Raw genomic sequence first — 27,241 nt, 5'->3', positions numbered from 1 at the left:
TGTGACACAGGGTGCCGCAACAGAGAACAATGGCTGGGGAGTGGGGGGTGGGTCTCAGGAGGAACAGCTGTGGGTCTGTTGCCACTGTACCACAACATCCAGCAAGGATCATCTGATGCTCTGAAATTGAAATGGAAATGGAAAGTTGAAAATTGAAAGTTGAAAGTTGAAAACTGAAAATTGAAAATTGAAAATTGAAGAAATTTGAAATTTGAAATTGAAATACTTTCTTGTCACTTATACAACTTGTATACAGTTGTACATCTATCTACATTCCTAGTCTGTTAGGGGCATTTTGCCTCTGTGAGAATAGTGTGCTGGACCAGATGGGCCATCATCTTGACCCACCAAGGTTCATCTTTCGTTCTTGCTCTCTGACTGGATAACAGGAAGTGCATCCAGGTGTTCTCTTCCTCCTCCAGGTTGACATCTTCATTATGACAGAGCCCTCTTCTGGGCGCTGGGTCTACTTTGACACGGAGATCACCAACAGCAGTGGGAGGGTCTCCTACAACTTCCCTAAAGAGAAGAGGCTGGCTGTGGGTGTCTACCCCATCAAGATGGTGGTCAGGTAAGGCCCAGGGCTTGGGAGGTTCTGGGAAGGGTGTCTGTGTGCCATGGTGAGGGGGGGGGGTGCAGAATCCAAAGAAATGCTCAGCGGTTGGAGAGAACACGGTACTTGCTTTTTGCCCCCTTTAGAGGCGACCAGAGCACAGCCGTCAGCTACCTCACTGTCCTCCCCCGGGGGATGGAGTGCGTGGTTTTCAGCATCGATGGGTCCTTCGCAGCCAGTGTCTCCATCATGGGCAGTGACCCTAAAGTTCGGGCTGGCGCAGTCGATGTTGTCAGGTGAGGGGCTCCCAGCAAATTATTCTGTGGACAAAATTAATTCATATTCAGGCCGGGTGGAGGCTCAGTTGACCTTGGGAAACCCCAGAGGCTGGATCATGAGAACAGGCCAATGGATCAGGCCAATGACCCATCCAGTCCAGCATCCTTTTCTTCCAGTAGCCACCCAGAGGCCTGTGGGAAACCATCAAGCAAGACCCGAGCACAAGAGCCCCCTCCCCACCTGCGGTTTCCAACAACTGGAATTCAGAAGCATTGCTGCCTCCAGCTGTGGAGGCAGAACATAACCATCATGGCTACTAGCCATTGATAGCCTTCTCCATGAATTTGTCTGATAGTCTTTTAAAGCCATCCAAGTTGGTGGCCATCACTGCCTCTGGTGGGAGGGAGTTCCGTAGTTTAACTTTGTGCTGTGTGAAGGAGGACTTTCTTTTGTCTGTCCCCAATCTCCCAATGTTCATTGAACACCCCCAATTTCTAGCGTAACAAGAAAAGGAGGAAAACCTTTCCCTACCCTCTTGCTCCATGCCTTGCATAATTTTACAAATTTCTATCATGTTGCTTCTTATTTGTCTTTTCTCCAAATCAAAAAGTCCAAAATGCCACAACCTTTCTTGATAGTGGAGTTGTTCCATCCACTTTTTCATTTGGGTTGCCCTTTTCTGAACCTTTTCCAGCTCTACAAAATGAGCACTCTGTGATTTGAGCACCTTCTGTCTCTGTGTGTGTGTCCCCTGCATACTGCAGACACTGGCAAGACCTGGGCTACCTGATCATCTACATCACAGGGCGCCCGGACATGCAGAAGCAGCGGGTCGTCTCCTGGCTCTCTCAGCACAACTTTCCCCAAGGGATGATCTTCTTCTCGGATGGGCTGGTCCACGACCCCTTGAGGCAAAAGACCATCTTCCTCCGCAACCTGGTGCAAGAGGTAGCTGACAGATGGGTGGGGACTTCCCCTCTTGAGGGTTTTGGGAATGGAGAGTGGGGTTGGGAGTACAAATGCAATAAGCAAACAAACAAACAATATATATATCTATATATCTACAGCATATATAGACATATTCAAGCAATCCCCCTAGATATAATGCATTATTTATTTTTATTTTTTAAATAGACACATTTACTGGCCCACAAGTATATGCCTTTTTGGGCACTTTTTTGTCGTTGGATAACTTCACTCCAAAATTCAGAGAAGTGAGAGTTTTGTTTCAGTTTGCAAAATTGTTTCAAGAAGTTCAGATCAAATCCACATCCATCCTTAGTTCGGGTTGGGGCGGAGGGCTTTGCCGACTGGGCACTGACCTTCTGGTGCAGTTGGCGCCAGCGTTGGCTCGGATGAATATCTCCTGCTCAGTCCTGATGATTCAAACTGCATGCAGGGGCAAATTTTGGACATTAGGAACATACGAAGAGCTTGCTGGATCAGGCCAGCAGCCCATCTAGTCCAGCATCTCACAGTGGACAATCAGATGCTTGCAGGAAACCATTAAGCAGGATCCGAGCCCAAGAGCCCTCTCCCCTCCCGTCATATTCAAAAGCATTGCTACTTCCAGCTGTGGAGGTAGAGCATAGCATGTCTAGCAGCCATTGGTATCCCTCTCCTCCACGAATTTGTCTCTTGTCTACGCCTTCTGTCCCTGGAGAGAGCATGGAGAACGTGTCCATACCAGCAAGCCGGAATCCCTCTGGGGTTGGTGTTTCAAGGTCTGAAATAAATGAGTCAAAAAGGCAACCAGCCAAAATGTGATGAAACGGGGCTGAAGCTTTGTCATTTCTCCATCCTCTCCTAGTGCCACATCAAGATCTGTGCTGCCTATGGCTCCATGAAAGACATCTCTGTTTACAACGTCCTGGGTCTCTCCCCCTCCCAGATCTACATCGTTGGACGGCCAGCAAAGAAATATCAGGCTCAGTGTCAGGTGACTTTGTTATTTCTTTGTTTAGAGCAGTGGTCCCAGAACCTTTGGGGGCCACCACCCCTTTGGTTCCATCAATTCATCCCTAGTGCTCCCTGTGCTATATATATTTAAAAGCATCATTCACAATATCGCTTTACATGATCCACTAAGGACGATAATAACCCAATGAATGAATGAGTCAATTTCGGTGACTGACCAGGGTGAGTACCCCAATAAAATTCAAAACAGTTGCACTTAATTGCACATTTATTCAAAACCCCATAAAAAGTATTTTTCAGACTAGCAATTTGTGCAACTCACCGATCAAAGTAATAATGCAGCACACAATTCAAAGCAATAAGAATTAATTGCACGTTTATTCAAAATCCAAATGAAACTAGTTACAGGCAGGTAGCCGTGTTGTCTGCTGTAGTCAAAACAAAATTAAAAAAATTCCTTCCAGTAGCACCTTAGAGACCAACTAAGTTTGTTATTGGTATGAGCTTTTGTGTGCATGCACACTTCTTCAGATACTGTTTAGTTTAATGGAGTAAGCAAACTGGATGAAATTGATCCAGTGCCCCTCTACTATCTGCTTGCCTCTTAGCCACCTCCCTAGGGAACCCTGCTGACCCCCAGGGGGTGGCACTGCCCACTGTGGGAACCACTGATCTAGCTGAAAGGCAAGCCAAGGGAATCTCATAGAATTTAACTGCACTGCAGCCCTATTTGTTATTGTTGTTGTATAACTGTAAGATTATTGCATAATCTTAGAAGGCAGCATGGCTGTGAGGAAGGGTAGGACCCTACTTTTCTGCATTTGCCTCTCCAGTTACTGACTGAGTTCATGTGAGAGTTGACTCTTTGCAAGGGGCAGGTCCAAAGGGTGAAAAGGACGGTTGTGAATGGGCTTCTGTTCCCTTGCCCTGGGCGGTTTGGACTTCAGGAAACAGCACCTCAGTCCTCACATTCTTGTAACAATAACAATAACAATAACAATTTATTATTTATACCCCGCCCATCCGGTTAGTTTTCCCCACCCACTCTGGGCAGCTCCCAACAGATTAAAAACAGAATAAAATGTCAAACATTAAAAACTTCCCTAAACAGGGCTGCCTTCAGATTTCTTGTAAATGTCTTATAGTTGTTTATTTCCTTGACATCTGATGGGAGGACATTCCACAGGGCGGGTGCCACCGCCGAGAAGGCGCTCTGCCTCGTTCCCTGTAATCTCACTTCTCATAGTGAGGAAACCGCCAAAAGGTGCTTGGAGCTGGACCTCAGTGTCCAGGCAGAATGATGGGGGTGGAGACACTCCTTCAGGTATACTGGGCTGAGGCTGTTTAGGGCTTTAAAGGTCAGCACCAATACTTTGAATTGTGCTTGGAAACGTACTGGGAGCCAATGCAGATCTTTCAGGACAAGTGTTATGGGGTCTCTGTGGCCACTCCCAGTCACCAGTCTAACTGCCGCATTCTGGATTAGTTGTAGTTTCTGGGTCACCTTCAACCCACATAGAGTGTGTTGCAGTAGTCCAAGCGGGAGATAACTAGAGCATGCACCACTCTGGCGAAACAGTCCGCGGGCAGGTAGTGTCTCAGCCTACGTACCAGATGGAGCTGGTAGACAGCTGCCCTGGACACAGAATTGACCTGCGCCTCCATGGACAGCTGTGAGTCCAAAATGACCATACCTGCCTGCCCCCTGTCCCCCCCCAAACAGTACTTCTCTTTTGTCAAGATTCAGCCTCAATCTGTTAGCCAATCTGACCGCCTCCAGGCACTCACACAGGACCTTCACTGCTTCTGATTTAAAAGAGATGTAGAGCTGGGTATCATCTGCATACTGATGAACACCCAACCCAAACCCCCTGATGATCTCTCCCAGGGGCTTCATGTAGATGACAAAAAGCATGGGGGAGAGGACTGAACCCTGAGGCACCCCACAAGTGAGAGCCCAGGGGTCTGAACACTCATCCTCCAAAACCACTTTCTGGACACGGCCCAGGAGGAAGGAGTGGAACCACTGTATAACAGTGCCCCCAACTCCCAGCCCCTCTAGAATCATCATAGAATTGTAGAATTGGAAGGTACCCCAAGGGTCTAGTCCAACTGCCTTCAATGCTGCCGATTTCTGTCCTTCTCCATTTTCTCTTCCCTCCAGTTCCTGAGCGAAGGCTATGCAGCCCACCTGGCCTCGCTGGAGTCCAGCCTGCGCTCCCGCCCCAAGAAGAACAACTCGCGCATGATCCTGCGCAAGGGCAGCTTCGGCCTCCACTCCCAGCCGGACTTCCTGCGCAAGCGGAACCACCTCCGGAGGACTCTCTCTGTCCAGCAGCCCGACCCGCCTTCCCTGACCCCCAAGCCGGAACGGGCCCAGAGCCAGCCAGAGTCGGACAAGGACCATGACCGGCCCCTGCCCCCCATTGCGTGGGGCAGAGGGGGGATCCCCAAGTTCGAGTCGGTCCCATAGCGGGCATCAGGGAGGGTGCCGTCGTGGCTCCTGCGTCCTGTGATGAGCGTGTTGGGTTCCGGCGCTTTGAGAGCCGCCTGGGCAGCTCTGGGGTCCAAATTGAGCGGGGAAGGGCCGGGGGGGCTCCTCCAAGCTCCAATGGTGTCTGTCTTCCGAAGGGACACCCCTGCGTGCTCCCCTGTTTGTGTATCTGCTGACAAAATGTGGAGAGCAGAGAAAACGGGGCACGCCTGCTGCGGTCTCTGGAAGTTGGTGCATTGGGTGGGCAAATGAGCTTTGTCTCTACATGTATACTACATTTTGAAGCGCGCAATAAGGGGTCCAGCTCATACCACAGAGCAGGGGAGGGGGACCCCAGGCAGCACCTAAACCTGCTTTTCAAATAAAAAAGTGCAGGTTGGTTTCCTAGCCCCGTGGCTGCACTGACAGTGGAGACAACTCTCTCTCTCGGGGATGGAAGGGAACCCATCCAAGCACAGAGGTGGTCAGCAGGCAGCTTTGCAGAGAGACTCTCTGAAGTGCCTGAAAGGTCTTTCCGTTCCAGCGGCCCATTGATATAGCCGGCCTCAGATTTCCATGTTTCTAAAGAGACGGAAAACGGACAGGGACATCAGCAAAGAAGGAGGCGAACGTGGCTTCTCTCCGGAAACATTTACGGAAGGAAAATTCCCTGGATAAGAGGAAGGCAAAGGTGGCATCTGCTGCTTGAAGGGGTGCCTGGCTTTTTTTCCAGCTGTGGCGCCTGCTTTCTCCTGCCACACGGTTGGGTGTATTCGTGGCTTGTGGTTTTGTGGACAATAAACCCCACACTGGAGCAGTCCATTTGATGAACCAAATAGTGTTAGGAGTGTGTTATGTGCCCCTTCTTCTTCTCCTCCTCCTCCTCTCCTTCGCCCCCATTGGGCTCTCCAAAGCACCCCTCAGTGCTGCTGCCACCCTGTGTGTGTGTGTCGAAATTGTGCGCGCTGCCGTTGTGTCTTGTGGAACGTGGTCGGTTGTGGCAAGTGTTTCCAAGTGAAAGGGGTGGGTGGGAAGTGCATGTGTCGCCTGTTCAGTGTTCAGTGTGGATTTCAAACGGAAAAGGCAAGGTTTTGCTCACACCTGCGCTTCCAAGTCTGATGTCCTAAACACACACACACACACCACAACCATACACGCCAACACACACACACCATACCCAACACACTCACATTCTCTTTCCTGGCTCTTCGGTGCAAACCCATGGCTTTTTTGGGGGGGGGAGGGGAGCTCCATGGCAGCTGAGTAGCCCAGTTTCACTAAGCCAAGGTGTGGAAAGAGAGAAATCTTTACATAGGGGAACAGGATGGGGTGCCAAATGGTGTGCCCTGTGTCTGCAGTGTATATTATCCCATGGGGGCCTTTCGCACGACTTCCACTGCTGTTGTTGCACAGCACAGGTTCACATTTTTGCACTTGGTCTGTTTCGTTTGCTGTCCTGTAAGAAAGAAAGTGGGGAGGGGGACTTGCACTCATCACCCAGATCTTGAGCTTTCATTCTCAAGAGGCGCTCAGGCAATGGTTAGGTCTGCTGGTCCTGAGGGGTGAGAGAGCTGGGCTTCCCTCCTCAGCTCCTGAACCTTCTCTCTGTGGAGTTTGTTTCAAGAATCTTAGAAAGAGAGGTCACCCAAAACACTTCCAACTTCCTCTTTTTTAAAAAAACCCTCCTACTGATGTGATACCATGATTTGGAGTGAGGCAGCGGTGGTCTAGTAACTTGGAAGGTACTGCAGACCCATTTCAAAGCTTTTAGTGCTCCAGGCTGAAAAACTCCAGGGGCAGGGTTGTGTTTCTGTGAAAGTGTTTGACTAATAATTGCTCCAGTGGGAAAGCAGTATCCCTGAACCAGTTTCAAACAATCATAGGATTGCTGAGTTAGAAGTCATCTGGTGCAACCCCCTGCAGCAACACTGCAGTGGTGTCTCCTTCAGATCCCAACCCTGAGCTTGGAGCTGGGGACAGATTGTCCAGTGATTATCTCGAAGGACCGCATTTCAAACTCTGAACTGCTTGAACTTTGGGTTGCAAAATGAAGCATCAGCAGCCTCTTAGGACACAGTTGATGAGCACAGAGAAGTTCCCTCTATGTCTATTGAACTTCTGCCATGAAAGGCAGAAGGGTGAGATGATATAAGCAAATGAAAACCAGCCTGGACAGTCAAACACAGCTGTGGTTCTTGATGAAACTCAGGCTGGGTGATGAAGTTGCAAGCACCAGAAGATTATGGCCCCTCCAATGCTTTCAAGAGCTGGTGTGCCAAGGAATGGTGGTCTTGGGGTGGCAAGGCTCTTCCTAGCCCTGACTCTGTGGATTCTTGTCCTGCCACAGATGTGAAGTCCTGGGTGTCCTCTTTGTGCAGAGAGGCAGGAGGGTTTCGGGGGGCGTTCTGAAGTCTTACAGTCTGCATCAATGTACAACTCTGAATTTCTTACATGGACAATCAAAACGGGAGGAGGGGATAAAGACTCGTGTCCTCCCCCCACAAGTGGTGTACATTTTGGTGTGGAATTGTGTGTTTTTCTATTATATATATAAAAAATAATCCTCTGACAAATGGAGTCCTGTCGAATGAACACCTTCTCTGCCTTTTTGGTATCTGTACTTGGAAAGGGTCCTTTTCTCACTCTCTGTCCTTCCTGCTGAATTTCTGCGACCCTCTCAGCACACGGATCAAATAAAACCACTCTACCTTCTCACTCAGGACTGTGTGGCTCTTGCTGGGTTTGCAGTTCTTTGTTGTCAGACTGTGTGTGTGTCAAGGTATGATCTGCTCCTCTTGTGGGAATGTTGAGGATAGTAGGAAAGGATATATTGAATAAGTATTATCTTTCCTTCACTCACCCTAGTGAGTGATGTAGCAGAGCAGATTCCCCTCAATATAGCAGGAAGCCAGTTTGCAGATTCATTTGAATCTCTTTGGTTAAGTAACCCAATCTGGCTTGCCCAGATGGATTATTCCTGGTGTCCCCTTTTATCCCTCTTAAAAGAATAAAGGCACAAAGTAAACAGAAGTTTACTCACATTTCAGTTCACGATTTGATCCCTGAAAGGCAGACTTTAACTAGCAATTACGTGACAAACTGTGAGTTCATCAGTTCATCTCATATGGAGACTGAGCTCAGGTCCTGCTGGCTGAGAGCCAGCAGACAGCAAAATTACATTAAGAGAACAAAATGGCTGCAGGAGAGCAGCAAGAGAAAGCCAATAGAGAGAAAATGGCTGTGTGACTCGGCTCTTTTATGGAGTCAGCCAGGGCCATGTCCATCTCCCAGATCACATGCAGGGGGAGGATGCTCCAGACCAGTGGAAGAGGAAGTTACACTGACTGGAGTAACATCCCCCTGCCTGTGACCACTCTAGGGAAATAAGGAATGTTGTACTTGACTGTTCCAATGGATTACATCCCAGTAAAGAAATCCTCCAGGCAGTATTCATCTATGGAGCTCTTCCCCCATGGCAGGCTGTGATGGCAGCCAACTTGGATGGCTTTAAAAGATGATTGAGAAAATGAATGGAGGAGAAAGTTGCTCTTGTGATCAGGTCCTGCTTGTGGGTTTCCTATTGGGGGCATCTGGTTGGCCACTGTGAGAACAGGATGCTGGGATAGATGAGCCATTGGCTTGATGTTAAGCTTAGCACCTTAGGATGAGCCATTGGCCTGATGTTAAGCTCAGCACCTGGTTAGAACCTCATTTACTGTCAGGGCTGTTGGCCTCAGTTTTCCAAGCTTCCTCCTTCCTGAAAATGTGTGTTTGAGAACAGAGGTCTGCCCTACACTTCCACGGTGAGGACACTAACTCACTAGTTTCCAACCTGTTTTGGGCCTCTACCCCCTTGGCTTCATTAAACTCATACCCAACATCTCCTCCCCTCCCCTCCAAAAAGCACAATTCAGAATAGCTGTTTGCATGACCCCACCAAGTAAGATAATACCACAATGGAATTCAAAACAAGGCCAATTAATTGCGCTTTTATTCAAAGTCCAATTGAAGCTAAAAACAATTCAACAAAATGGATGAACTCAATCCAGGTTTGGTAAAGCTGCTTGGAAATAGATGGTTCTTTATGTGAACAAAGAAAACCTCAAATAGTGTAAATTATATCATTCCAGCAGCTAAGAAAGGGGCACTTGCTGACTTCAGGGACCACTTTCTGGGAGAGCCTTTCCCAGAAGGCAGGTTGTCTGCTCGATGGACAGAAAATCCCTTGGATGAAAAGTCTGTTCAGCCATGAAGGGGCCGGAATTTGAGGTGGGGAAAGAGAGAGGGGAGGCCCATGGAAGTGGCAAAGGGCTTGCTGAGATTCAGGCTGCGTTTTCCTCATGAGGTCTATGCGCTGGTGGTAGTGGCAGGAATGGCTGTGGTAATAGCACTGTCTAGATATGACACAAGATCCTTGGCCCACTGAGCATTTGAGTCAGCACAGGCTGACCTCCCACTATTGAATATAAACCTGTCAGGGAAAGAAACAGACATCATTAATGTGTCACTGAGTATGCTCTTTGAATTCTCCGTTTGTGTGAGGACCCCTCTTCTCTTGAATCTGGAGAAACAGGCAGAGAAACGTGCCTCCCACGTTAAAAGGCCCCAGGCCCACCCTTCACAGGGTGTAGAGAGGAGGGAGAAATTTCTCCTATTCACAATGTAATAAGAGCCCCACCAAATTCCCAACCAAAACACCCACTGAATTGCACCTCTCCTTCAAAATGTGCACCTCTCTGAATTTTGCAATCCAGTTCTCCCACGAAACCATACACACAAATATGTCTGTGTTAATGGTGATAATGTACAAAAGTACAACTTATTGCTTCCATAAATGCATGGATTGTGAGTAATATGCAACGTTTGTCTAAAAATTCACAATATATATATATATATATATATATATATATATATATATATATATATATGCATACCTCTGAAAAATTGACTGACCTGAACTTAAGGCTCAGAAGCTGAATTGAAGAGTTGTTACCATCCCTTGTGGGAAGATACAACCCATCTTGGCTCCCTGGTGACAATTCCTCCGTATCTCCCAGACCTACTCATGATTTTTTCAGTGTGTCTTCCTCCTCTAGCACTGTCTCCCCCAAACTCAAAACAGCCCCCCCCAAATGCTGGAACCTTTTGTCGTCATCATCTTTCACCCTTCACCCTTTGAACCACATTCACCCACTGTTCTTTGGGCTCTTGCCCGGCCTCTGAAACTTACACTATGGAAGGCAGAGAACATCTGTTGCTGGTGTAGAAATAATCCTTCACCCTATTCTTTGGGAATGCCTTCTCGGAATTCTGTATGCAGCAGGGAGTTGCTTCTGCCTCAGCTATAAGAGGTGGGGAAAGCAGGTATTGTTATTTATTTCCTAAATTCATTAAAAACCAAGTGGCTATCACCAGAGACACCATCATTCCAGTTGACCGGAGGGTTACCCCCATCTTACCTGTCCATAGAGGCTCATGCATTTAAAAGCAGGAGTGGGGGACTTCAGGCTTGGCTGAATGTGGCCCTTCAGGAGGGCCCTCTTCCTCTGGCCCTCAGAACTCTCTCCCTGCTCTCCACCTTCCTCGAGTGCCCAACCCTAGCCTATCAAGGCCAAGGAGCAAGCACTGCCAGCTCTGGTAGGCTTTGAAGTCTACTAGACAAGATCACTGCCACACATTTCTCTGAATAAAGTGTTGCTTTTTAAATTCCTTTTAATAAAAAGTGTGGTGCCCTTTATCCTGTCTATACCCAATTTCCATTGTGCAGAAAACAAACAAGTCTTGCTCTTGTGTTTAACTGCTGTGCTACACAGACTCTCTCAAGGTGCCTCATTTTGGAGCACCCCTGAGCCCATCAAACCCAGGTACTGTGATTTGTTGACTAAAATTAGTAAATGTATTAAATGCAAAGTAGCTATCACCAGAGGCACCATCATCCACTTGACGGGACTGCAATTCTCTTCCTTTCTCTATCCCTTATATTTAATGGCAGCAGTTAGGCACCTCCTTCTGAATGTGGCCCATCATGAGTATGTGGCCCTCGGAATTCTCCCTGGACCTGGCTGATGATTCATGTGCCAGGATGGAGGAAGGCGAAGAGAGTTGGAGACTGGAGGTGTGGCAACCCTGGTTTTCTGTGTGTGGCTGGGATATATTTTGCTGTACGAATCTGAGAGGCACATTCCGTGCTTCCCCTCCTCCCCACTCTGCTTCTGGCCATACTCACTACCTCTGGGTATGTGAACCCCCCAAGAAGGGAATGTTGCTCTCGGTCTGAAAAAAGTTCCCCACTTCTGTTGAAAAGCTGTCATGGGCAACCCAACCACGAGGCACAGGGGCCACACTCGGCATGGCGGGCCACAGATGGGTCTGGGCTTGATGGGGCACAATTTCCAAGGAAGGTCTCCTGACGAAGCCCCAGTGAAATGAACAGGATCTCATAGGGATGCCATGGGGGGGGGGGAGGGAGAGAAGCATGGCCCTCCTAACATGTGGGTTGCATGTAGCTGCCATGCCTCAAACTTATTCATTTCATTTCTAAGATTTCTTACCCTATCCACCATATAAGGTCCTGGGGTGGGTGACAACAGAACTTACTGCTATAAATGCAAATATAAATACTGTTATAAATACTGTTGGAACAACCTCCTTTTCCTCCCCCCTCCACCTGCTGCATGGATGTGTCTATGTCTTTTCTTTCCCACCATCTAAGATAAGATGTTTCCATCTTGGGTTAATGAATTGCATCAAGGGGGTGTGTTCAACCAAAAACACCTCCCCATTAAGCACGGCACTGGGCCACCTCTCCAACAAACTGGTTGGCACATGCCTGAGATGGCCCACCCTAGTGATGGCCACCAACTTGTATGGCTTTAAAAGAGGGTTAGATGACTCCATGGAGGACAGGGCTATTGATGGCTAATAGCCAGGGTGGCTATGATCTGCCTCTGCAGTTGGAGGCAGTAATCACTTGCTAGAAACCACAGGAGGGAAGAGTTGCTTTTGTGGGTTTCCCATTGTGGCATCTGGTTGGCTACTGTGAGAACAGGGTTTTGGACCACATGGCTCTTCTTGCATTCCTATGTCCATATTCCAGCTAATGCCCAACCACAGGTCAATCAATGCCACGGAACAAGCACTGACTCCAGTAGATTTCCAGGTCAGCTGAAGAGGGTCACAGCAGACATTGGTCTCCATGAAACTTTTAAATTGTTTTTAGATGAAGAGACTGATGCCCCTCACCATGTCTCCCCATTTCAAAGTGCTTTATCCCCAAAGAACAAGCTCCTGTACTACACTCACAAGTGTGCCTCATACTACACTTGATCTTAGCCAAAAGGCCGAGAAGAGCATCTTAGAGCATCCCCAAGCCCATCAAGGACCAAGAAAAGGCACCACAAGCGCCTGTGAGTGTCCCAAATCTCCTAGGAGAATCATGTGGAAAGAGATTAGAATTGACTTACCTGGGGCAGCAGTGGCCAGGGAGAACAAGGCCACAACCAGGAGAGCAGCTATGGAAGCCAGAGCGATCTTCATGTTGTCTAGTGATGAGGAGCAGATTTGAGGACAGACCAAAAGGCTTTCTCAGCTGCTCAGTACCTAATGCTCCTCCTGGTCTCTTCTTATATAGGATTTTGGCGTAAGTCACGAGGTGTGGCACAGAGAGGACACACACAAAGCTTCTCCAGAACTGAGGAGATGATGTCATGGGGGCAAATCATTTCATGGGTAGCAGAAAGGGGAAGTTGGGCACAATCAAAAGATGCAGCAATTGAAGGAGCCTGATGTAGGATGAGGCACATTTCATCGGAAGAACCTTTCATTAGAAGGTCAGCAGTTTCCACACAAACAGCCCCACACTGGGGGATGGCAAGCAACCCACATCCCACAATATAGAGGCAGGATGCAACACTTGGATGGGGCTTTTGGGTTTAGAAAAATGGTGAGCAGGGTAATACAAGTGCAACTGTTTGTGCACAGAAAATATTCCTTAGCTGTGATTTCTGCACTGCAGAGGGTTGTATACATGCCCAACGCTTTCTTCAACTGACTCTTCCCTGTAATCAATAAAGTTGTGGCCTAAGTCAACCTAATACTGTATCAGTCTCCTGTGTCCATTCTTTTGGCCCTCCCTACACTGGCCGTGGACGTCGTGCGGCTGTGGCAGCAACTTGTTCCTACATGAGGTAATGATGGCCAACTTGGATGACTTTAAAAGAGGATTAGACAAATTCCTGGCGGTGGGGTGGGGATGTTAGCTATGGCTACTAGTCACAAGGGCTAGTAGATGTTTGTATCTCCCCAATCAGAGGCAGAATGTCTTTAAATACCAGGTGCTGGGAATCACAGGTGGGGAGACTTGGTGTTACTCTCATGCAGGAACATAAGAACAGCCTGCAGGATCAGGCCAGTGGCCCATCGAGTCCTGATCTCTTGGAATGTTTGAGGGAAACCAGCAAGCAGGTTTCAAGCACAAAAGCATCTCTTCCCACCTGTGGTTTCCATCTACTGGTATTCAGAAGCATATATTCAGCATATATACATCTAGTAGCCATCTATAGCCCTCTCCTCCTCCATGAATTTGTCTAATCCTCTTTTATAGCCATCCAAGCTGGTGGCCATGACCACCTCTGGTGGAAGTGAGTTCCATAGTTTAATACGGTTAAAAGCCTCTGAGGACATATAGCATCTTGTGGAATGATATCTTTAAAGTCATTTCAGGTTTATTGTTTTTTTTTAAAAAGGTAAGTGTAATTAAATAGGCACCTGATCCTTCTGTGGGGTGGGAACTGTTGAATGTTGATGGTTGCTTCTTGCATAAATAAAAACAATAAAATATTTGGGTGTGGACAACAAAACTACAGGATGAATCGGCAAAAATAAAATTAAATAAAACACAAGGCAATAAATTTAAGAAGCCAGAAAGCATCTAGTACAGAGCACTGCAATCGCCATGACAGCTTGTAGTGCCCTCTGCAATTTTCAAGTGGTCCATGGAGAAAAGTCTTTTGAAGCCTCTTCATTGTAACCCTCCTTGCTTTCGACCTTCATAAACTGGTTTCCATTTCCTTTTCTTTTGTTTACTGAGCTTGGTTCAGTTTCATCAAGACGAGTTTCCATGAACTCGGCGATCTGTGATTATGTAATTTCCATCTCCAGAATTGAGGAGATGATACCATAGTGGCAAACGAGGCTGCTGTTAATGGAAAAGGGAAGCTGGGTGCAATTGAAAGATTAAGTCCATTTCCAGGAAGGAAATTTCATGAGGAGGAGGTCAGTTTCTGCCCACGCAGCTCCTGAGTGAGGAGGTGGCAAGGGACCAGCACCCCATGAAACAGAGACAGGATGCGAAGGAAAGGCTGCAACATTGCTTTTGAGTTTAGAAAAATGTGGAGCGGAGAATGATAGAGAAGCACAGTTAAAGTAGGGCATGTTCCTCCAGGAAAATGTAGTGATGGAGGGCCACCAGCTCAATTTGTGCAACCAGATACTTCTGGGAAACCCAAGAGCAGCACATTGGGCCAACACCACTCCTCCTCTGCTGTTGTTCCCCTTGTTTCTGGTTATTCAGGGGCAGAGGGAGTATAACATAATAGTCTGGTGTATAACATATCATGACTAGCAGCCATCAATCACCCTCTCCATCAGTGCTTTTTTCCTAGAACAATGAAGTTGTTACAGTAAGTGCCATACTTTTTAACAACAACAACAAGAGGTGCCAGTACTGTGTACCCTTGAGTACCCCGTGGGGGGGGGAGCACTACTTTCTATGAATATGTCTAATCCTATTTTAAAGCCATCCAGGTTGGTGGCCAGGCAGGGGGAGATAAAGAACCGACATTTACCAGCTCTGACAAATGGTCAGGATGGATGATGGAAGGTGTAGTACAACATCATCTTCTGGTGCAAAGAAACACCGTGACTGAAATCAGAGCTCACAGAAACGCCGTTTACCTTCCCGCTGCAGCAGTACCTATTTATCTACTTGCACTGGTGTGCTTTCGAACTGCTAGGTTGGCAGGAGCTGGGACAGAGCAATGGGAGCTCACCCTGTCGTGGGGATTCAAACCACTGACCTTCTGATCAGCAAGCCCAAGAGGCTCAGTGGTTTACACCACAGCACCACCCACATCCAGCGGGCATCACATTGGCTGCCTTTGCTCAAAATGCTAAGGCGCTATCCAATTGATTGTGTGATATGAGTCTGCACCCACCTATCCCTGAGTGCTGGGATAGGAATGGGAGGGGTTGGGCTATACATAAATGCACACAAATATAAAAGTACAGTGTTCGCATGCACACATGCTCACGCACATGCACACTCTGCAAACTCTTTTTGAAACTCTGCTCAGTATCAGAAGGTGTAAATGTTTCTAAGGTTCCTTCCCTTGGGTGGGAGGGTTGCTTGTTCTCAGCCCCCTGACCTGAAAGGCTTTGAGGGGTGGGGGACCAAATGCCTCCACCTTCCTGCCCAGTCAGGACGGATGGGGTTTTTGCTGATGAGCAGAAACCTCCTAATGCATGTAGATTGGGAGCATTTGGGTGAAACAGTGAGTTTCTCCACCTGCTCATGCTACTCACATTCGGATGGGGATACTGCAGCCCAGGGCAAACTATCTTGGGGTGGGGGTGAAGGAGGAGATAAGGAACTGACATTTGTAAGCTGTGACCAATGGTCAGGGTGGATGATGAGAGCTGTAGTCCCTCAGCATCCAGAGGGCATCTCATTGGCTGCCCTTGCTCAAAATGGTAAGGCGCTATCCAATCGATTGTGTGATATTGGTCTGCACCCACCTATCGCTGTTTTCAGCCAATGAGTGACATCATGGAGATGATTGACAGTTAGAGGGAGTGGTGCTTTTAACCATAGAAATAGAGGCTATAGTGACACACCTGTCTGGAGGTAGCAGCAAGATCTTCCTGGCCATAGGAGCCAAATCCTAGGGGCCGAGGTCCCTTCAGCCACACCCCTCGATAAAATATTTGAGCCCCACTCAAGTTGATGAACATTGCCATTCAAACTCTGTGAGTGTGTGTGACATGTCATGTGATCAGTTATGCGGGGCAGGGCTTACCTGCTCCCCCTCCCAATACTTTATTCAAGTTGGCCCCCCGTCTCTGGCTCAGATCTTATTTCATGTAAAAATATGAGTTTGCATTAAAAAGACCCCACACCTCTCCCAATGAAAAGGATGTAGGGATCTGGAGCTTTTTAATAGAGTGTGCTGCAGAAGGGCTTCCAGCTGGGGGAGCTTCTCTCCCTGTCACTGCCTGAGCTGAAAATGCTGAGCCCCCACCCCTGCTAGCCCTTCGCCCTGCCTCTGCCTTTGTCCAGGACAAAGCTCAAAAGGGCCGTGACTCCAGCTGACCTTTAAGCACCCACCCACCCCCACACACACACGCAAGCTAAACACTCAAATATGCAATTTTAAAACAAAGACACTCTGCACATGCTCAGAACTACTCCCTTTAATCATATTGCAGAAGCCTGGTTTTTCTGGCATTCAAAACAGCTTCAGACCTGGTTCCAGTTCTCTTCCTGTTGAGAAGGAGGAGGGAGCAAGGAGCAGGAGGGATGTTGTCTCTATGATGGTGGTGGAAAACACTTCAAGATCTTCTGGACCCATTCTTTGCTGGGGTCAGCACATAGCTTTTTGTTGTTCTTCTTTAGGTGGACTCTATGAAAAAGGAACGGTCTGCTTAGTGCCCAGTCAAAGCCTAGCAAAAGGCAGTTCTCTGCTTTGGAAGTTCCACAGCTGAGGACTGATGGGGTGTGGCTGGGTTGCAGGGAAGAGACCCCATCCTGGCATTTACCCAGTGCCAGATTTACGTATAAGCTAAACAAGCTATAGCTTAGGGCCCCACTCTCCCCCCCCCCATTTTTCTTCACTATTAATATACTTCTTCTTAATTGTATTTCAGTTCAACAATTACTTTGATAAAATACATATTTTGTTATGTGCAAATGGCTTTAGATACCTATTAGGTCCATAAATTACCATATAGCATATATTCAACACAAAAAACAGTGACAATTTGTTGTTGATACAGCTGGACATATAAAGGGCCCCATTACTTTCAGTAGCTTAGGGCCTCATCAAACCTAAATCCGGCCCTGCATTTACCCTCTAAGGCCCAGGAGATCAAGGGTCAAATCCCCACTCAGCCATGAAGTTGGGTGACTTTGGGCTAGTCCTAGTCTCTCAACTTAACTCACCTTGCAGGGTTTGGTGAGGATGATACAGAAGGGGGACAGCCACGTATACAACCTTGAGCTCCTTGGAGAGATATAAATGCTGAGTTGGGGGCTGATGTTTCCCAAAAGCGACATGGCCAGTTCAGGGCAGAGAGGAGATTTGAGCCAGGGACCTCCTGACAACTACAAGACTTAGGGATTTACTTTGGCCCTCTAATGCCACATTCACAGTCCTTGTGGCTCTCCCTGCAAAGAATCCTGGGAACTGTGGTTTCCCTGGGGCGCTGGGAACTGTAGCTCTGTGTCGCCTAAACTACACTTTTCAAGGTTCTTTTCTTGCTTAGAGCGGGGTGCTAATAACCCCAAGGTTGCAGGTTTGAGCCCCATAAAGGACACCTGCATATTCCTGCATTGCAGGGGGTTGGACTAGATGATCCTCAGGATCCCTAGCAACTCTGCAATTCTATGATTCTTAGAAATGGCACTTTCAACGTAAGCTGTGGATGGGATCTGTTGCAGCTTAACTTGGGGGAGTTGCTGGTATGCTGGATCTGCACAAATCTGCTGCAAATCAAGGACCAGTCCAAGGATTTGAAACAAACAGCCCTGAACATTTGATACTTTCAACATGCAGAGTTGTGCCCTCCTTCATCTAATGAAGTTTGTTGCTACTTACATGACAGCCGGCTTGGGACATTTGCTGGATGCCCATTCGTAGTATTTTATGGCCTTGCATGGAATTGCTTTATTTATGTAATTAAGGCAGCAGTAGGCTCCTAAGAAGAGGGAGGGAATGGAATAATTTAGTGGCTTCTGTAGTGTGGAAAAGGAATGGGAGATGATGCCCCCAGAGGCTCTGGAGGTCCCAGCCTGCTGCTCTTCTTGAGGGGGAAAGTGACTGTCTTTCCTCTGATCCAGGAAAGGTCCCTGGAAAGGGCTGGGACGGACCTTCCTCCCACCCACCTGAATGGATGCTTCATGGGAAGAAGTCTGAAGCCCCCTTTGGTGGACATTGCCTCCATCACAACAAGCTCAGCAAGGGACAGCCTTGAGAACTGTGGCCAACGTTGCCCGAAATGGTCGCATGAATAGCATCCTAGGGACAGAGATTAGGGAAGGAACTGCTTATGTGTGTCTGGCACCAGCTCCTAGAGTCAAAGCCTTGGTCTGTCTCTCTTACTATCATCATGCCTTGATGAACATTTGCTGTCCAGGGCTTCCTTTACCAGCCCCACCTGGAATGCTGGAGTTACACCTGAAAACTATGGCAAGCAAAGCAGGTGTCCTACTGCTGCCCTACAGCCTGTGCTGTCCTACTACTACTACTGCTATTTTCAAAATAAGGGATAGAAGATAGGGCAGAGTCACATGGGCAAACAGAAGCCAGGGCAAAGGTGGCCCCAAGGAAGAGGAAACCGAAGGAAGTTAAAGAGAGCTTCATGGCAGGTGGAGATGAAGGGAGGACTCTAGACCCTCCCAGGTTCCTTCCTCGGCTCCTTCAATGCTCAGTACCTTGAGGATCCCCTGGTCTCTTTTTATAGACAAGTCTGGCCACCTTGTCTCTAGAATGTGGAGGTGACATCATGGGGAAAATGTATGAAGCAGCGAAGTTTCCGCTCCATCTGATAGTGATGAAGATACGGAGGGGCTGATGTCCAAGATAGAGAGGCAGTGTATGGGCCTATCATGAGGCCCATAATCTGCGGCTCCTTTTGATTGAGAAAAGGGTTGATAAGAGCCCTTTTCGTGCACCAACTCGGCTGTAGCAGCAGATCCACTTTCTGAGAAAACCCACAAAGAACATAGATGCTTCAAAAACATCAGGCGAGGGTGGAGACCATCAGGGCAATAAGCAAGCAAAGGGCAGCCTTCACACCCCTTGCCCAAAAATTAAACAAACACACAATGCTTTAAAAATACAAGGAAACCCCTCCACCAGGCCCCCCCCCACCAAGGAAACCCAGCTTTTCATTATCTGCAACACCTTTCCCCTCTAAATGAAAACCAATATTTCCAACTGATAGATAAAAAATTATTGAGGAGAGGGAGACAAGGAAGACTTACTAGGAGAATGTTTTTTCCATTTTGTGTATAAAACAGAGACAACAATTCTAGTAACAGGTGAAAAATAACGGCTGAAAAGCAAAATTATAAAAAGGCACATAGAATGAGTATAGTTGCAAGTGGGTTAAAATAAAGAAGACCAAGTAAAGCATATCAGCATTATCAGATTATTGACCTCTTTGAGTAAGGTAGAGGAGAGAGAGACTAGGAAGACTTGGGAGGATACGTTTTTTCACCTGGTGCCTTCTTGGATTCTACACCTGAAAGGGAGAAAGGAATGGAGGGCCATTATAGGTTTGCATCCCTGTGAACTGTCCGCCTCCCACAGCCATGGATATGGGAATCTTGACCCACGAAACCTTTGTTGCTAGCCTATGGTTTGGGGGAGGCATACTTTGGGGTGGATTTGTCACAGAGCAAGACAAAGGTCTGGTTTCCACGTGAGGCTCATCTGTGGCACCGTTTCATGGGTAAGCCAAGTGCCTCTTCATGGGCCACCACTGCAGCTGCCGCTCTACACCTGGGAATCTCTGTGATCTTGCCTCTGGTCTCCTCCAAGAGGCTGCAGCAGCAGTGGCACAGGGCAGAGAGACGTGGCAAAGACATGGCAAATCTGCTCTAAAGAGCAAGCTGCAGCTTTTGCTGCCACTGCGGTGGTGGCAGCAGCATAGCCAGAGGACAATGCATTCCTTGGAGGCCGGATCTGCTGCCCCAGTCGATCCTGCCACCCAAGGTGGTTGCCTCACCCTGCTTCATGGGTCAGCCGGCCCTATTGCTGTCTTTAAAATTAATTGAAAGCCACTATATATCCCAAATAAAAAAATACGTCAGAGAAAAGAAGGATAATAAACTCACGTGGGCAAGCAGTGACCAGGGCAAAGGTGGCCATGAAGAGGAGGAAGATGAGGGCAGCTGGAGAGAGATTCATGACAGGCAGAGATGAAAGAGGACTGGGGCCCTTCCAGTCTCTTTCCTTGACAGCTTTGACACTCAGTACTCCCTAGTCTCTTCTTTATAGACAATGTTTCTAGAATGACTTCTGAAAAGTTTCCACTCCACCCCGGTCAAGGGAGATAGTGAGGGGTTGATGCCAAGATACGGAGGCAGGATGTGGACGTATCAAGAGGCCCATCACCTGTGGCATATTTTGATAGATAAGGGGGTTGATAAGAGCCCTTTCGTGTGACACGTCCATTTCTGTGTAAACAGCCTGGGTGCTTCCATGGTCTCAGGGGAGGGTTGAGGCTTTGTGAGCACAAATGTAAAGGTGCTGGAACGAGGTCCAGGAAAGGATCAGGCCATTTTAGGGTTATGGATGGGAAGCAACCAGGCTGTGGGTGTAATGGAGCCATGACCTTAAGGACTCCTTTAAAAGAAAAAAGTAGAGACCTTCTTCCATCACTGCCTGGTGCTGGCAGAGGCCAGTTCCTGTCTGCTAGCTCCACCAAAGGCCCACCTGGACCTCCTTTTTGCCTATCTTGTTTATCAAGCCTGGATTTGCATTCTCCCTGCCAAAGCTATAGGGACCCCTGGTCTGCTTTTCTGCTTGAGTAGCACCCAGCTGTCAACTGGCTCTGTGGTGCTGATCACCTTCCATGCTCCTGTAGCAAAGGAGGAACTTTAACTTTACATCTGCCCCAGCTGCAACAAAACATGTCTCTTCCGCATCGGTCTCTACAGCCACAGCAGGTGCTGCAACCTTCCAACAGCTTGACCTCACCCCAAAAAGGCTCACTCCTCCATTGTCTCCCAAGGCAGATGGATGCCAACATGTAGCTTAAGGGATAGACAGGATTTTCTTGCTGAAACTCGTTTACAGCTCAGGATCCAGCAGGTCTGCTGGGTTGAGGGGCTCTGCTCAGCACCTGTGCCTGGGAAAGCCAGAACTGGTCCTGACAAAGCCCACGGTTGAATTGCTGCAATATGGCCCACATGGGGCTGCCTTCTGAAGGGTGTCCAGAAACTTTGGCTGGTCCAGGATGCAGTAGGAAGGGTTAGAGCAGGGGCTCCTCCTTGAGAATGTCCAACTCCTGTTTTACAGTGTGAATGTAAGAAGAACCTGGCTGCTGGATCAGGCCATAGGGGGTCTCACTTAGACCAGAACACATGTCTCAACCAGTGGTTTATGGAAAGCCTGTGAGCAGGCTGTGGCAGCAATAACCCCCTCCTCTGCTGTTGCCTCCCGTTTCTGGCTATTCAGGGGCAGGGGGAGTGATTCAAATAGTTGCAACCAGCTCTGAGAGCTGGGAGAGGAGTGGGAGGGGTGCACTACACAGAAACACATATCCTAAACACCAAAATAAAACAGAAGTTTACACACACACACACACACACACACACACACACACATGTGCCACAAACTTTTGTTACTCTGCTCAGCATCAGAAGGTATAAATCATTTGAAGGCTCCTTCTCCGGGATGGGAGAATTGTCTGCTATCAGACCCCCCCCCCCCGAGCTTTGAGAGATGGAGGACTGAAGGCTTCCTCTGCCCTGCCCAGTCAGGACTGGTTGGAATTTTGCTGATGACTAGAAACATCCTAATATGTATAGACTGGGAGCACCTGGGTGAAAAAGTGAGCTTCCCCTTCCACCCATGGCCAGATTTGAGGAGGGGGCTGCAGTCCTGGGCCCATGAAGGAGGGAATACCATTCCAGGTTTGGGTTGTTATGTTGCCTTGGCAGCTGGATTTTACCTAGGTCCTAGCCCTGCCTCCTGTGCCCGGTTCCACCATTTCCTGGCCAGATTCCCAGCTTTCTTTGGAAAGGAAAGGCAGCTGTTGTCGGACTACAACTCCCATCAACTTCTAGCCATCATGGTCAATGGTCAAGATGGATGATGGGAGTTGTAGTCCAATGACTTCTGTAGGATACCATGTTGGCTGCCCCTGTTCAATATGAGATATGAGGTGAAATGTTGAGAGCCACCCTCCCTCAGCCCAGCCCAGCCCAGCCCTCCACTTCAGCCTTTGGCCAGGATGAAAGGGTTGGGAATGTACATTTTCAGTTGCGAGGCTATAAATGAGAGGCACTCAGCACATGATCTGCATCACTCCCTTTAATCATATTGCTTCACTTTTTGCATGGCTGTTTCTTTCCAGCATTCAAAGCAGCTTGAGCCCTGGACTCTCTTTTCTTCCTGTGGAGAAGGAAGGGGGGGATGTTGTCTCTATGGTGGGGGGAGTTTGCGGATGAGATCCTTGACCCACTGATCATCGGGGTTAGTGCAGATCTTTTTATTCCTCTTTGTGATGAATCTGCAAAAAGTCAAATGTCTGTTTAGTTCCAAGTTGGTCAAGGGCGGGCAAAAGGTTGTTCTCTGACTTGGGATTGACTGGGGTGGTGCTGAGGTCTGGTCCCGATATTCACCCTCTAGAACCCGGGGTCAAGAATTCAAATACCCACATAACATGAAGCTCTATGAGTTATCTTGGGTCCAGTATAGTCTCTCAGCCTAACCTACCTCACAGGATTGTTGTGAAGATGATATGGGGACAGGAGAGCCACATATACACCACTTTGAGCGAGAGAGTTATAATATAAATATGGTTAACATAATCCAATCAGAGTTGAGGGGCTTAAGGCAACTTGTCCAACCTAGGGCAGAGAGGAGATTCCATCCAGGGACCTTCTGACAACTAGAAGACTTAGGAATGACTCTGCTCTCACACACCTCATACCCTTAAAGCACTCTTAATACCACTTTCACAGTTTTGGCTCTGCCCCAAGGAATCCCAGGAGCTGTGATTTCTTAAGTGTCCTGGGAACTGTAGTTCTGCAAGGGATAAACTAAACTCCTCAAGAGTCTTTCTTTAAGTGGCACCAATGTCTTTTCAATGTGACCCGGGTGCACCTTAACTCAAGAGAATTGCTGCTGGGCTGGATTTGTACAGATCATTGGCCAAGTACATGAAGTTGGCTGCAACTCAGTGATGAGCTAAACAATTGAAAACAAAGAAAACCCTTTGTTACTTTGGAACGTGCAAAACGTTCAGATGTTTCTGGTTGTGTTTTTTTTAAATAAATAAACTTGTTGCTACTTACATGATAGCCGGCAGGGGGCAGGTACTGCCTGCATACTCATAGCTAACCAAGAACTTGAATGGAATGGGTCTCTTTTCATATTTCACACAGCAGTGGCTTGAGCCTGTGAAGGAGAGGTAAGGATTGGAACAGTTTAGTGGCTTCTGTACCATGGAACATGAAAGGGGGGTAGTTTTCACAGAGGCTCTGGGAGCCTCTCCTGGAGAGGGGAAGGGTTCATTCTCCTTCCGATCAAGGGAGGTTCACTGGGGAGGGCTGGAATGGACCTCCTTCACTCCCCATCCACCTGAACTGATGCTTCATGGAAAGGAGCCTGAATCTCCCTGCAATGGATGAACAGGCTCAGGCTGGGGCAGCAGGGGCAGCCTTAAAAACTGTGGCCTGAAATATGGTGATAGGACTGTCACATGGAAGATGGAGCAAGCTTTCTTTTCCTGCTGCGCCAGAGGGGAGGACCCAAACCAATGAATTCAAAAAACAAGAAAGGAGATTCCGACTCAATGTTAAGAAGAACTTTCAACAGTGGAACAGGTTCCCTTGGAAGTGGTGGAATCCCCTTCAATTGAGCTTTCTAAGCAGACGTTGGATGGCCACCTGTCAGGGGTGTTGTAGTTGTGATTGCTGAATTGCAGGGGTTGGACTAGAGGACCTTTTGGTGCCTTCCAACTTTACAGTTTTATGATTCTATGAAACGGCTGTGTGTACAGCATCCTTAGGACAGAGTAGAGAAGGAACTGCCCAAGTGAATCTGGCACCAGCTTCCTCTTTGAGTATGGTTGAGGAGGGAGGACAAGGAAGACTTACCATCACGAGCCTCATCCTGGGTCTCCTTGGTGTCTTCCCCTGATGGAGAGAAATGAATGGCGGCTCACTATAGGTTGCTCTCCCTTTCAACCATCCACCATCCCATTGCCAAGGATACGGGATTCTTTGCCCTGTGAAACTTTCATTGCTAGCCTGTGACTTGGGTGAGACATTTCTTTTTTCCTTTTTTAATTTTAATTTTTAATTTTTAGAAGGTTGCAAATTCAACACACCTCTGGGGCCTGTGCCACTTCAGCTCTGAGAACCCGTCACCCTGGGGCCACAGAGCCAAAGAGAAGCCCCCTCTGGCCCCATTAGGGAGTACAACACTTTGCAAAAATGTGTATATGTGGAGCTTTCTCTAAAAAGCTGGTGAATTTTCATGAGAGCTTTTAAATAAGAGAATGGGCAAACAATGTGGAAATGCAGAAAATGGACCTGACAATTGGAAAAATGGGGAACAAAGAAAGAGGGAATGTGACGGAATCATCACCCATTGCTAGGCCCTATCCTAGTTTAATTTATTTAAAAGCCGTTTAAAGCACTTAAATATTTTTTAACTCTCTAAGTATTGTACAAATCTATCTATCATCTGTCTGTCTGTCTGTCTGTCTGTCTGTCTGTCTGTCTGTCTGTCTATCTCCCTCTAATAAAAGTAGCCTGCTGGATTCAGGCCACTGGTTCACCTAGTCCAGCATCCTGGTAGCACAGTGAAGGAACAGTTCCTATGGTAAACCAGCAAGCAGGATTTCAGCAAAAGAGCACTCTCCCCTCCTGTGGTTTCTAGCAACTTTCTCCCTCCCCTCCCCACCAGCCCCTCTCTATAATTATTACAGCCTAATGATGAAAGCCATCCTCCCTATCTTTCAGCTGTAAAACAGGGTCTAAATCTCAGGCACACAGAATGCTGCCCAATTCTGAGTCAGAGCCCTGGTCCATCTCTCTTACTAGCATCATTCACTGGTGAGCATTTGCTCCCCAGGGCTTCAGGTAGCGAGTCCTTTACCAGCCTCACCTGGAAATGCTGGAGTCATCACCTGAAAGCTATGGTAAGCAAAGCAAGTGCTTTTCTGCTGACCTACGGCCTGTGCCCCAGGAGAGGAGAGGAGGATGGATAGACACCCTTGACTCACCTGAAGAGGCATCAGCCAGGGCAAAGGTGGCCACAAGGAGGAGGAAGACGAGAGCAGCCAGAGAGAGCTTCATGGCAGGTGAAGATGGAGAGACACTTTCCAGACTTCTTCTTTGTTTATTCAGTCCTGGGTACCTGAGGCTCCCCCAGATTTCTTTTTATAGAGGATTCTGGCTACCCAAAATCTAGAATGCAGAGCTGATGTCATGAGACAATGGCTTTGTCAGAAGCATTGCAGTCCCCCCCCCAGCTGATGCCAAAGGAGATAGCGAGGGGTTGATACCCAAGATTGGGAGGCAGGAGTTTATCATCTGTGGCATCCTTTTGTTGATAAGGAGGCTGATAAGAGCCGTTTTGTGGACCAAACCTGCTGCTGCAGCAGATCCACTTTCTGACCAAACCTGCCGATTTCTGTGTAAACAGTTCAGATGCTTCAGAAGTAGATAGCTGGTTTATGTGTCACGTCAGCAGATGTAGAATCCATCCACCAGCTAAGGACCTCTTTGGAGAGAGATGACTTGACCATGCTCTGATAACTTTCAGGCTGGATTTTTGTAATGCGCTCTATGTGCAGCAGCCAGTTTACTGGCTGGGGTTCTATTTAGATCTCATACAAACCCCTGCTCTAAAATAGCTTCACTGGTGCCAGATTCTGGGTCCAATTCAAGGGGCTCATGCTAGTGTTTAAAGCCCTAAAGGACTTAGTCCTCAAATATTTGAAAAGTTGCCTCCTTCCCTACAGGCTATCTTGGGTATTGCAATTGGCAAAGGGGTAGTTCCTCCACTCTCAGAGGTTTGGAGTGGTGGCAGGGCCTTCTCTACAGCTGCCCCTAAGTTGTGGAACTCCCTCCCCACAGAGGTGCATCTGGCATCTTCATTGTACAGCTTTCAGAGGATGCTGAAGACCCACTTCTTTACCCTTGCTATTAACACTTAAGATATGCATAGTTTTAGGACCCATCTTATTTTTATAGTTGTAAGTTGCTTAAAAAAAAATTAAGGTTGTGTTTTAATGATGTAACCTGCCCTTAACCTTATGGTTAAGTGTGGGTTGATAATGATATTAGTAATAATAGTAACATTGTAGGTTTTAGGGATTAGCCTGGATGATGCTTCAAGTTGCTTCCAATTCTTGGGGTCTGGCACTCACAGTGGGTTGGAGATTAACAGAAGAAGCTGCTGAACTAGTCAGACAGGTTTCTTTGTGAGACAGTGACCTTAGCTGACCACTTCAGGTTCCTCATCAGGATGAATGAGCTAGGATACAAGAACTACAACTAAGTGAGGGTGCCACCCACTCTTAACTTGGACAGCTGCTCCAGGTCACTGAGAGGTCAAAGAGAATTACAGTGGTACCTCGGGTTAAGAACTTAATTTGTTCTGGAGGTCTGTTCTTAACCTGAAACTGTTCTTAACCTGAAGCACCACTTTAGCTAATGGGGCCTCCTGCTGCCACCGCGCTGCCAGAGCACGATTTCTGTTCTCATCTTGAAGCAAAGTTCTTAACCCGATGTACTATTTCTGGGTTAGCTGCGTCTGTAACCTGAAAAGTCTGTAACCCGAAGCGTCTGTAACCCGAGGTACCACTGTAATGGCACAGGTCATCATTTAGGGTGACCCAAGCAGTTTCTGTGCCAAAACCAGGCCTAAACCTAAACTGAAATGTATCCAGTTCCTGGACCCACATTGGAGGAGAGGGCTTTTGCCCTCGATTCCTGCTTGCAAGTTCCCACAGGCCTCTGGTTGGTCACTGTAAGGACATGATGCAGCACTAGCTGG

The 27,241-nt window shown here is 47.8% G+C and overlaps 4 protein-coding genes across 6 annotated transcripts in view; 2 read left to right on the top strand and 2 right to left on the bottom strand.

The window, feature by feature from the left end:
• PITPNM3 (PITPNM family member 3) overlaps positions 1–7,937 on the top strand; it is a 66,919-nt gene extending 58,982 nt beyond the window's left edge. For all 3 annotated transcript variants that reach the window (XM_053367146.1, XM_053367145.1, XM_053367147.1), the window contains 5 exons: positions 423–571; positions 700–849; positions 1,597–1,780; positions 2,643–2,771; positions 4,914–7,937. In XM_053367146.1, the coding sequence (XP_053223121.1) occupies positions 423–571; positions 700–849; positions 1,597–1,780; positions 2,643–2,771; positions 4,914–5,222 (921 nt within the window). In that variant the 3' untranslated portion in view covers positions 5,223–7,937. The remainder of the gene's footprint in view (positions 1–422; positions 572–699; positions 850–1,596; positions 1,781–2,642; positions 2,772–4,913) is intronic.
• HIP1 (huntingtin interacting protein 1) overlaps positions 1–27,241 on the top strand; it is a 315,500-nt gene that overhangs the window by 74,448 nt on the left and 213,811 nt on the right. The gene's annotated exons all lie outside the window — the stretch shown is intronic.
• LOC128402783 (C-C motif chemokine 18-like) lies at positions 16,703–18,904 on the bottom strand. The gene is made up of 3 exons (XM_053367166.1): positions 18,736–18,904; positions 18,095–18,194; positions 16,703–16,900 (listed from the first exon to the last, which is right to left on the bottom strand). The coding sequence occupies exons 1-3, from the start codon at positions 18,857–18,859 to the stop codon at positions 16,807–16,809; spliced, it is 318 nt and encodes a 105-aa protein (XP_053223141.1). The 5' UTR covers positions 18,860–18,904; the 3' UTR covers positions 16,703–16,806.
• Positions 22,538–25,623, bottom strand: LOC128402778 (C-C motif chemokine 4 homolog). The gene is made up of 4 exons (XM_053367160.1): positions 25,464–25,623; positions 24,331–24,369; positions 23,527–23,629; positions 22,538–22,739 (listed from the first exon to the last, which is right to left on the bottom strand). The coding sequence occupies exons 1-4, from the start codon at positions 25,534–25,536 to the stop codon at positions 22,652–22,654; spliced, it is 303 nt and encodes a 100-aa protein (XP_053223135.1). The 5' UTR covers positions 25,537–25,623; the 3' UTR covers positions 22,538–22,651.

Source organism: Podarcis raffonei, chromosome 15 (assembly GCF_027172205.1).
Source record: "Podarcis raffonei isolate rPodRaf1 chromosome 15, rPodRaf1.pri, whole genome shotgun sequence".
Taxonomy (NCBI): Eukaryota; Metazoa; Chordata; class Lepidosauria; order Squamata; family Lacertidae; genus Podarcis; species Podarcis raffonei.
The sequence above is the reverse complement of the archived record's forward strand: the minus strand, read 5'-3'. Positions and strand labels throughout refer to the sequence as shown.